The sequence below is a fragment of the Carlito syrichta genome, unplaced genomic scaffold (assembly GCF_000164805.1).
Source record: "Carlito syrichta isolate Samal-C Ts95f unplaced genomic scaffold, Tarsius_syrichta-2.0.1 Scaffold308940, whole genome shotgun sequence".
In the NCBI taxonomy this organism is placed as follows: domain Eukaryota; kingdom Metazoa; phylum Chordata; class Mammalia; order Primates; family Tarsiidae; genus Carlito; species Carlito syrichta.
Genome location: NW_007253036.1, coordinates 62,618 through 73,919, shown reverse-complemented (window position 1 = coordinate 73,919; position 11,302 = coordinate 62,618). Strand labels below are relative to the sequence as shown.

General features: G+C 50.7%; 1 protein-coding gene across 1 annotated transcript; it reads left to right on the top strand.

The window, feature by feature from the left end:
- Positions 1-6,747: 6,747 nt before the first annotated feature.
- Positions 6,748-7,566, top strand: MIF (macrophage migration inhibitory factor (glycosylation-inhibiting factor)). Its single transcript, XM_008066450.1, has 3 exons — positions 6,748-6,949; positions 7,132-7,304; positions 7,386-7,566. Exons 1-3 carry the CDS (start codon positions 6,842-6,844, stop codon positions 7,450-7,452), a joined length of 348 nt encoding a protein of 115 aa, XP_008064641.1. The 5' UTR covers positions 6,748-6,841; the 3' UTR covers positions 7,453-7,566.
- Positions 7,567-11,302: the final 3,736 nt, after the last annotated feature.

The window sequence follows — 11,302 nt, the reverse complement described above, 5'->3', positions numbered from 1 at the left end:
TGATGACTAATGTCATGTGTACAACTAATTCGGCTTGATTATTCCGGGCTGTGAAAAAATTTACCAAGACAGTAATGACTTTAGGAAGGCAGATTTATTTAAGGGAAAATATGCTGTGAAGAGTACAGTAGGCAGAGCAGAAGAGAGAGGCTGTTTGCTGTCTGCCAAGAGGCAGGAGCTAGAGGGCATTTTTACTGGGCTGTGTTGGGAAGTTTTCATGCTGTGTCAGGGAAATTAGTGATATATGAGAGGTTTACAAGAAGAAAATTATCTATGTATGATAGATTTTGCAAGACAGCTGATTGATTGTAGTTTCTTTAAGATAGAATTTGTTAACTGCTTTTCTCTTTACAGATGTCAACTGAAGGTTAGTTTACAACAACAATTTACAGCTAGTTAACAAGCTTTTACAGCTCCTGCTGTGGTTATCAAGGTTCTTGTAGCATCTGTGAAATCTCACCCTGAGGCTCCCTTCCTCATTATAATTAATTCAATTTTTACTGGACTAATTGGGCCTCATATTTCTCCACAATGAATAATGTTGAGCGTTTTTAAAATGTGCTCATTATGGTCATTCATGTTTTCTTTTGTGAAGAATCTATTCAAATCTTTTGTCCACTATTTGTATTGGGTTGTCTTATTATTTTTGAATTGTAGGTATTTTTTTAGACATTCTGGATACCAGTACTTTGGCAGATATATAGTATTGCAATCTTCAGCTTACCTTTTTTATTATTATTATTTTCTTTTCTTTTTTTTTTTTTTTTTTTGAGTTGGAGTCTCACTCTGTCGCCCAGACGAGAGTGCAGTGGCCGCTCCCGGCCACCGCAGCCTTGCCCTGCTGGGCTCCGGCAATCCTTCCGCCTCAGCCTTCCAAGTAGCTGGAACTACAGGCGCACACTACCCTGCCCAGCTAATTTTTTTATTTATTGTAGAGATGAGGTCTCACCAAGTTGCCCAGGCGGGTCTTGAACCCGCGGGCTCAGGCAATCCACGCACCTCAGCCTCTCAAAGTGCTGGGATTACAGGCTGAGCCACTGAGCCCGGCTATTATTTTCTTAATAATCTTTCTAAGAGCAGAAATTTTTCAATTTATTTATTTATTTATTTAGAGTTGGGGTCTCACTGTCACCCAGGCTGGAGTGCAGTGGCATGATCATGGCTCACTGCAGCCTCGGCCTCCTGGGATCAGGCAATCCTTCTGCATCAGCCTCCTGAGTAACTGGGACTGCAGGCACATGCCACCATGCCTGGCTAATTTTTTGATTTATTGTAGAGTCAAGGATGCATCAAGTTGCCCATGCTGGTCTTGAACCCCTGAGCCCAGGCAATCCTCTTGCCTCCTGCCTCCCAAAGTGCTGGGATTACAGGTGTGAGCCACTGTGCCTGTGAAATTTTTATTTTAATAAAGTCCAATTTATCAATTTTTTGTGATTCATGCTTTTTGTGTCCTAAGACATCTTTGCCTACCCCCATGTTGCAAAAGTTTCCTTCTAAATGTTTGATGATTTTAGCTTTTATATTTATATTGATGATGAATTTCAAGTTAATTGTTGTGTGTAGTATGAGAGTTGAAGTTCCTTTTTTTTTTTTTAATGGATATCAACTCATACTAGCACCATTTATTGAAAGGCCATCTTTTCTCCATTAAATTACTTTGGCACCTAAGTAAAAAAAATCCATCGCCCATTGTATAATAAAGAATTTAACTGATCTTTGTCAGAAAACAGTAACTGTAATTGGAAGTGGTGATGGGGCAGTGGGGTCTCAGTGGAAATCTCTGGGTTGGGGTTAGGTGAGGTCTCTAGGAGAAGGTGACCCTGACTGAGCTGGCTTCCCAAGGACAGGCTCAGCAGGGAGGCATTTTAAAGCTGGAACCTTAAAGCTTTGAAGGATGGGAACAAAGCCCTCTGTGTGCCCAGTCACTGTGGGGTCTTTAGGAAGACATGCGGCAGCATTCCTGGGAGTCCTCTGTGTGGTCACCTTGCCTCTGTCCATATGCTCACTTCTGCCTCTTCTGGCCAGCCTCCCCAGCTTACTCTTGGGCTCCAGATGGTTTCTCTGGCCACTGTACTGCAGGCCTCCAATAACAGTTAGTGAGAAATAATTTGTTGACTGTTGACTGAAACCTCCTGATATCTCTTGGTACATAGGCTTCAAGCAGAGCAGGCACCAGGTGGCACCCAGGTCCTGGACTACATGGGACACATCTTGATGCCCTGTTCCCCACCCTGGGCCCAGCCCTTAGGTTGTGTCACACTCACTAACCAGAAATGGTCGTGGCCAGACTGACTTTCTTCTGAGAGTAAGGGGTAGGTGTAAGTCCTTGTTGCCCAGGGCGCCCTTCAGTGAGGGAGGGAAGACAAGGACTCAGGACAGGACTCTGCAGATAGGAGGGGCAGTGCCATGAGGGGTGAGAGAGACAGGCCTGGCATCTGAATAGGGCAGGAGATGGGGGTCTAGGCTGGTGGCTGACCTGTCACCTCTGTGACATATATGTCCAAGTGTGAGCATAAAGGCCCCAGCCCATGTACTTAGAGAGTGCTCTATTGATGAAAAGCCAAAATCTGTAAAAAAAATTTTGTTTTTAGTTGGAGTCTCATTCCATTGCCCAGTGCAGGGGAGTGCAGTGGCACACTCACAGCCACTGCAGCCTTGACCTGCTGGGCTTAGGTGATATTCCACCTCAGCCTTCCAAGTAGCTGGAACTACAGGTGCATGCCATCATGCCCAGCTGATTTTTTGATTTATTATAGAGACAAGTTCTCACCAAATTGCCCAGACTGGTCTTGAACCCCTGGACTCAGGCAGTCCTCTTGCCTCAGTCTCCCAAAGTGCTGGGATTATAGACTTGAGCCACCGTGCCCAGCCTCTGTAAAATTTTTAAAGGAAGTTTAAATTTTTAAAGGAAGTTTATTCTGAGCCAACTATGAGTGACTATGGCCCGGAGTACAGTCTCAGGAGGTTCTGAAAACATGTGCTCAAGGTAGTTACATTACAGCTTGGTTTTATACATTTTAGAGAGCCAGAAGTTTACAGGCAACCACATAAATCAATACATGTAAGGTATATAGTGGTTCAGCCCCAGCAGGTGGGACATGCTGTGGGTAGATGATAAGCCCCAAGGGTCATGCTCTGCCCACTTTCTGGCTTTATTCTTTGAAAGTTGGGAAGAACCAGACACCCAGAGAAAGTAAAAAACTCAGGGGGAGCCCAGGATCCTGTTCTGGTGCACATTCCAGGGGCAGATGCCAACTTTTCACCTATTCACCCTCATAGGTGCATGCATGCACACATACGTGTACACACACACACTGCTGTCATTGGAAGCATACCATGAAAATGCTGCTTGTCTCTACAATAAATCAAAAAATTAGCCATGTGTGTTGGTGCTCACCTGTGGTTCCAGCTACTTGGAAGGCTGAGGTGGAAGGATCACCTGAGCCCAGCAGGTTGAGGCTGCAGTGACTGTGAGTATGCCACTGCACTCCAACCTGAGCAATAGAGTGAGACTCTGATTTAAAAAAAAGAAAGAAAAGAAACTGTTGCTTCAGAGGTCCAGGGGTGAGGAAGCCAAGAGACAGGTGGTATGTCCATTGGAGGTGCTGGGAAGGCTGCATGGAGGCCACAGATGCTGCTGAGTGGTGATGAGGAAGGCCTTGCAGACAGAATGTTCTGGAAGGGAGGCCTGAGCTTATCTGGTTTCCCAGGGCTGGGGGGAAGGGAGCATCTGGGGAGGGGGAGTGAAGTGGCCATGCCAGGGTACCAGGGCTCTGGGACAGTGAACATTCTAGCTGAACAGAACTGGGATGCTGCCATCAGCGAGGAAGGAGTTTCAACAACCACACCTGCCAATGCCTCCTAGTGCATTTGTCTTTTATTTGCAGATAATCATTGTGCTGCTATGGATGCTAGGTGTCTGACTCTTCTATTGTTCCTATAACAAATCACCACAAATTTAGCAGCTTAAAACAATATACATTTATTATCTTATGATTTCTGTGAGTCAGAAGATCAGCTGGGTCTTCTGCTTAAGGACTCGCATGGTTGAAGTCAAGGTGTCTGAAGGTTACCTAGGGAGGCGTCCACTTCCAAACTCATTCATGCTATTAGCAGAATTCAGTTTCTTGCAGTTGTACAATGAGGTCTCTGGTCCCCCTCATCTTTAAAGCCAGTAATGGACCTTGAGTCCTTCTCTTGCTTTCAATCTCTCTGACTCTAGCTGGAGAAAATTCTCTGCTTTTAAGGGCTTATGTGATTAGATTGGGCCTACACAGATAATGCATGATAATTTCTGTTTTAAGGTCTCTAACCCTAATTGCATCTGCGAAGTGCCTTTTGCCATGTAGCATAACATATTCACAGGTTTCAGAGATTAGAGCATGGTCTTCTTAGTAGGTACTGGGTTGTCTGCCTACCACCAAGGTAATGAGTCAGGAGGGAGGCATACAACAATGTCCCAAAAAGAGACCGTCCCCACTCTTGTGGAGTTTACAGTCTAGGCATGAAGCCTTAGCTCACAAATAGAAACATGGAGACAGCCTGGAAGGACAGGGTAGGCGCTGGGTACACGTAGGACTTGACCAAGCCAAGGAACTGAGACTGAGTTGAGGTCTGAAGGATGAGCCAGAGTCAGATGGGGGAAAGTGTGGGCAAACTGCATTTCAGGACCAACGACTGAGCCAGGAGCATGGCACTGAAAGACCGTGTGCCACAACTCAAAGAACAAGGGAGGCTGATGTGAGGCTGGCAGAGACCAGGTCACTCAGGCTATTGTGACAGTACTACCTCTGGCATCAGAGGGGACTGTCACAAGCATGTAGGCCCCATGGTGCTTATGTAAGGTGGCCACTGCTGTCATTTCCAAATTACAGGTGGGGAAACTAAGGATAAGCTAGCTAAGTGACCAAATTAGTAAGAGGTAAGACTGGGAATCATCTCACCTCCCCGGGCTTCTAGAAAGACAAGGCTGACTGCTCCTGAGGAGGAGCTAGGAAGGATGTAAGATGACAAGTGGTTCAGAGGCTGTTCTGGCCAGGGACGGTGCCTCTTTGCTTTGGTGACAACCTATGACTTGCAGTGCTCATCTCCAGGATGATAAGGTGAGTTCCACCTTATCTACTGTGTCCACATCACAGGACATGAGCCAACCAGGCCCTGGGGCTTCAGTCTTCTGCCTCGAGTCACTCATGCCACCCTGCTCATCTCTCACTGAGCACAGGAAGCCAGTGGCCAAGTCTGCTGCCCGGGGCAGGAAAGTAGCATCCTCTCTCCAGGAGCAGTTCACCACAGGGGAATCCCAGCAGTTCAGGCCACAGGTGTGGTGTGGACTCAGGAATGGGAGGGAATGGAAAGAAGTGAGTATAAGGGGACAGTGGAGAGGAGAATACCCCACTGGCAGGCGATGAGGTGGGAGGACAAGTCATGAACATGCTGAGCAGGGGACGCTGAGTTGGCTGCTGTTGGTATATGGGGCTCAGGAAAGTGCCCCCAGCTGGACACGTGCCATGGCGCATCATCAGTGCCTCCGTAGTTAGTAACGGATCCCTGGGCAGATTAAGACCAGAAGTGTGAGCGTGACCAAGGAAACGGCCTGGGGCCCAACAGCAGGAAAGGACACCTACAGGCAGTCTGCATAAATGGGCCATGAGACCTCCCAGCTGGAGGCTGTCGCCAGGTGGGTCCCACGGGCCTGGGTGTCCTTACGCACTGTATGTCCATCACCAAGGTCTGTGTGTAGATGGCATCTGCCAAAAACCAAAGACAGGACCTCCCCGGCCATCTTTGAGGTCTTGGTCAAATGCAGCCTGCCCCTTGAGGCCTGAGAGGGATCAGCTCTCCAGCATAGCTCCCTGGTCAGGAGGCCTCCTCAGAGTGGGAGTAGGGATGATCCCTTGGCCACTGGCCCCAGCACGGACAGGGCCCCAATCCAGTTGCCACCCTGTCCTCCCCGTTGTGTCATCTTCCCTCACCCATGCATTCATTCCACTGAGTCAATGTCCTGCCAGAAGACCCCTGAGTTTACCGTTAGCGGAGATGAGGAGTTCACCAAGGGCTCTACGAGGGGGCATCCCTAGTCAACTTGACTAGGGTGGGGCTTCGCTGAGGAGCCGAAGATGCCCAGGGCCCTGAGGCGTGGAACTGAGCACCTTTGTGCCACTGAGTCGGTCCAGACCTCACCGCCTGCTCCCCGACCCTCCCAGCGGGGCCGCCCAGCATTCTCACGCTCCTGGAAGCGCAGGGGTGCAGGGCAAGTACCCGGATGGCGACTCGCTGGGGCAGCTGGCTCCCATCTGCAGCAATGACTGCCCCTCCCCATCTCACACACACAGGGTCACGCGTGTAGGACTGTAGCCCTTGGGGACATGTGACCCAGAGACTCAGGACACACAAGGGCCCAGCCCGCTTCGTCCGCTGGCCCGTGAGCTCTGGAAGGGCACAGGGCGCTCTGTGACGGCCGCATCTCCACTCCTGCCACAGCATCTCCCATAAACATCAGTGACTGAGTGCAGGCACCACCCAAGGAACCAGGTGAGGGCAGGAAGGCAACACTGGCTGCCACGTGGAGACAGGCAGCGGCCGCCGGAAGGGCTGCCGGACGCGCCCGGGCTCCGCCGCGCCGGACGAGCAGCGGCAGGCGGTGACGTCACCACTCGGGGCGGTCCTGCCGCCTGGCGGGTCGCCTGCGGTGGCGTCAGAGAAGGCGGGGCCGGGGCCCGCGGCCGCGTCGGGGGCGGGGCCAGGCGGCAGTCACGTAGCTCAGGTTCCCGAGCAGCGGCAGCGGCAGCGGCAGCGGCGCGCGTCTGTGCTTCTGCCCGGCTCCCGCCGTTCGTCTGCCATCATGCCGATGTTCGTCGTGAACACCAACGTGCCTCGCGCCTCCGTGCCGGACGGGCTCCTTTCCGAGCTCACCCAGCAGCTGGCACAGGCCACGGGCAAGCCGCCCCAGGTTTGCGGGGAGGGGCCAGGAAGAGGGAGTGCCCGCCGCACAAGGGGGTCCCGGGCTGGGGAGGCGGCTCCGGGCGGAGGCCTCAGGCGAGGAGGGGGCTGCTGGGACGGTGGCCCGGGCTCGAAGTGGACGCCCGGGGCCCGGTGAGGGCGCTGGCCGGCTGACCCTCCCCTCCTCCTCAGTACATCGCGGTGCACGTGGTCCCGGATCAGCTCATGGCCTTCGGCGGCTCCAGCGAGCCGTGCGCGCTCTGCAGCCTGCACAGCATCGGCAAGATCGGAGGCGCACAGAACCGCTCCTACAGCAAGCTGCTCTGCGGCCTACTGGCCGAGCGCCTGCGCATCAGCCCGGACAGGTGCGGGGCGCGCGGGTCGGGGGCCTGGGGAGCGGGGACAGGCGACCGCGAGCCTGCTGAGCCCGGCTTCCATCCCCGCAGGGTCTACATCAACTACTACGACATGAATGCGGCCAACGTGGGCTGGAACAACTCCACCTTCGCCTGAACGCCCCGCCCGCCCTGGCGCCGCCCTAGTCCGGCCGCAGGCAGCCTTGGGCCTACCTGCCCCAGCCACACTCTCCCCAGCTCCTGGCCTAAGAAATAAACGGTTTAGAGACCACGCTGTCTTGGGCTTTCTTGGCTTGCGGAGGAAGTGAGGCCGGGATCAGTGGTGGCGGGGGGGCAGGTTGCTCCCCTCGGAGCCTGTTCAGGAGACCTTTTGTCCATCCTTTCCCTCCTTCAGCCCCTAGCAGAAGTCCAGCCCTTTTCAGTTCTGGTCTGTGCATTGGGTTGGGGAGAGGTTGGCTTCCAGCGTGTGGCGGCAGACCCAGGAACCAAAGGCGAATCTGAGTCTCCCAGTAAGTTGCAGGTTTGCCTACCTTGAGCAGGTTCATGACTCGGCGGGAACCCAGAGTGGAATCTGCCGCTACCAAGGGCCACGGCGTGGGGTGCTATGAGCCGGGGTTGGCATGGAGAGGGGTGATAGGGAGGAAGGTTTGGGATCAAAATTTGGCTGCTGGTCCTGACCTTTCAGCCCCACCTTCCTCTACTTTCTGCCTGTGCAACCAGAGCCACTCACTGCTAGGCTGGTGCTCGTTTCTTCATCTGAAAAATCACTTCATCAGAGAACTTTGGAACAATTTTCAAGTGCGTTGGTGGGGACAATGCACAGATGCAGAGTCCTTGGTGAGACCGCCTTACCCACCCCAAGTCTGTGCCTGGGCTCTGCTCCCCTGAGACTCAGGCCCCCACCATGACAGTTCCCTGAGAAAACCAGGCCTGGGGCGTTTCATTGATCTCAATGCCGGATGTCGCTTGGAATTTCAGAGTGAGATGCAGAGACAGATTTAAGGTACAGTGGATTAGAAAAAAAAGTGACACGTTAGAGAATGCAGGTGTCTTTAAGGGAAAGGGCATACCCCTTCTGTTAACAGTTCTTTATATATTTCCAAAATGGTTAAGCAACTAGTTTCTTTTTTTTTTTTGAATTGGAGTCTCACCCTGTCGCCCAGACTGGAGTGCGGTGGCCGGGAGCGCAGCCTCGACCTGCTGGGCTCCCGCGATCCTTCCGCCTCAGCCTTCCAAGTAGCCGAAATTACAGGCATGTGCTACCACACCCGGCTGATTTGATTTATTGTAGAGATGAGGTCTCCCTGCCCAGTAGACCCAGACAAAAATGTATGCTGACAGTTTCAAAGCCACTTTCACTTTATTAGTAATTTTAAGCCCATTTTTATTTACCAAAGATTATTAAAGTCACGTGAACTTGGAAAGCATTTAGATTTATTTATTTATGAGTACTCAGTTATTTATAAGCCAATTTGGTAGCATGATAGATAAAACATACAACATGCATATGCAAACACAATTAAGCAAACATACATACACACAAAGATTTAACAGCCTTTACCTCCTGAACTCTAGCCATGAAATGGCAACAAACTTACCATTCTACAAAAGACACCCAAATTCAAATTATGTTTCTGACAAAATTGGAACCTGTTTGCATGGTTAAGCTTCGATGCCCCAATAGGTAATCAAATAAAGGCTGTGGATAAAGCAGTTTTCCACAGCACTTTGATCTTTAAAACTTTTTAAACCTTTTTTTCCTTCAGTTTTAAAATGAGTTTTTAATGTTTATATTTCAGATAGTATTGGCTGAACTATATAACAAAATTTTTACTTAACCTTGAAACTGAGCTTTATTTCAACAACAGTAGCTTAGTTGCCAGCTATTAGGGTACTGACGGACAGGGTGAGGGTAGCATGGTGCAGGGAGGCGCAGCACTGCCAGGGCTGGCAAGCCAGAGGTGCGCGCTGGCAACCCAGAGATCCAAGTAGATGCAAAGAATTGCGTCACACAAAAAGGTTAAGAAAGAAAAGTTTATTTAAAAGTAAATTAGAGAGAAGATTCACCTCCCAAGGTGGGGGAGGGGGACCAAAGCCAGGAAGCATGGCAACAGCCATGGCTCAAAGAGCACAAGTCCACACCAGACTCTAGCAAGGCAATGGCCGCTGGTTGCTTGTGGTTGAGTCATTTTAACCATTCCCCTTGATGGAGGGGGGAAGATCATTACGGTGATTGGGTGGTGGTCTGCTTCCACGTCATCACAAAGGGGCAGACAAACACAGGTACTGATGATGTCAGGTGATGGACATCAGGCAGATGGGTGGGTTTAGTCACATGATTGCTGCCAAGTGGGTCTTATCTGTGTCACGTAGTTCACAAGGGCTGATTAGGTTAACCCTGGGGGGGGCGTTTCCTGAAAGAGTCTTGTTAGACATTTGCAATTCACAAATTCCTTGACCAAAGGTGCTGTGGTCCTAAAGGGTTGTCCTGATCTCGTATCTGAAGATTTGCCTGGGGGGGGATGGGATAGGCTGGGGGAGGATGGGATAGGCTGCTGTCTGTCCTGCAGTAGAATGTCTGAATGCTTTCTAATGGTTACTCTGAGGCAAAAAGACTAAAGAATAAGCTAAGTTTCTTCTAAGTTTCTATAGGTATCTTTCACCAGCAAATTCACAGTAGGCAGAAAAACAGATTTTAGAAGCCTCTATTTAACCTTGTAGTTGCAGGTTAACATTTGAGCTCTGAAATTTTTTAGTTGTAATTTGCCCATCAGCTTGAAAAATGTGCACGACCATAGGCCTTAATATTTAACCAGCTGGAGTTTCAGAAAACCTGGTATGCCTTTGAACTTTTTTCAAACATAAAACAGTGAAACCAAAAAAGGAAACTGGACAATGACTGAAAGTTTCAGAGGAGACACATTGAGTAGCTGGTGGCTGAGCCTGGGAGGCCTAAGTATGATGGGTCAAGAATGTGATGCTTGTAGAGAGACCTCCTGCTGGCTGTGACACCAACAATCATCTCTCTTCCTCTGATGGGTCTCATTTTTTTTCATTGAATGCCAAAAGCAATCATGGGACCCCAAGCACCGGATGACTAATCTTTATAAGCGCTCCTCAAATAGGACATGGCTCCCAGACAAGACATTTGTATATTCCCTATAAGGACCTTGAACTTCATGGGAACAACTCCCCTGACACCTTCAGGAGACCCTCAGTTGCCTGAGGGTGCCTGTTTTCACAGATAAGTGCCTCTTATCTTCAACCTGTACTGGAGCCCAAATTTATAGTGGAAAGGGATTTCCTTCCTGCAGGGTTTTGCCACTAACCCTTGCACACGCACATCCTGGGACTTTTCCATTCTGGAGAGCCTAGCAGTATGGGCTGTCTGCCAGGCCTTGCTCCCCTTGCATGCCTTCGCTGCAAAGATCCCACTGCCCCCTCCCTCCTGCTGGTGCTCAGACCCTTGCCCCAGGGCCTGTCTTCACCCTGATAACCCTCCGTCCCCAGTCCACTCCCTTGGAGAACCTGATCCCAGTGAGACCAGGGTCAAGTCCCTGCTCTGCTCTCTCTCTCTGGACCTCAGTTTCTCCCATCTGTGAAATGAAGGGATTCACCAGATGTTCTTCCTGCATACTCAGTCAACCATGGGGGCATGACGGAACATCTCACATCCGCAGAGGCACGATTAATTTTGGAGAATACCATAGGAGGGAAGGAGAGAACAGATGGCCTGATAAATTGTGAAATCCTTTTCTCACCCCTTCCTTGGAGGCACTATTGATCCTGATGTGCCAGCCTTTATGGCGGTGGGCAGGGACAGAGCCAGTGCAGGGGTGTGGCTTAGAAGGCTCCAGGTGGAGCCGGGAGGAGGTAGGGAGGAGGTAGGAGATGCGGAGGTAGGAGATGCGTGTGGTGCAAGGAGAAGGGCCTGGAGGGGGCACATGGCCCCCTCAGGGGATGCAGCTGAAATGTGTTCATTAAGGACCACCCCTTCCATCCCCCTC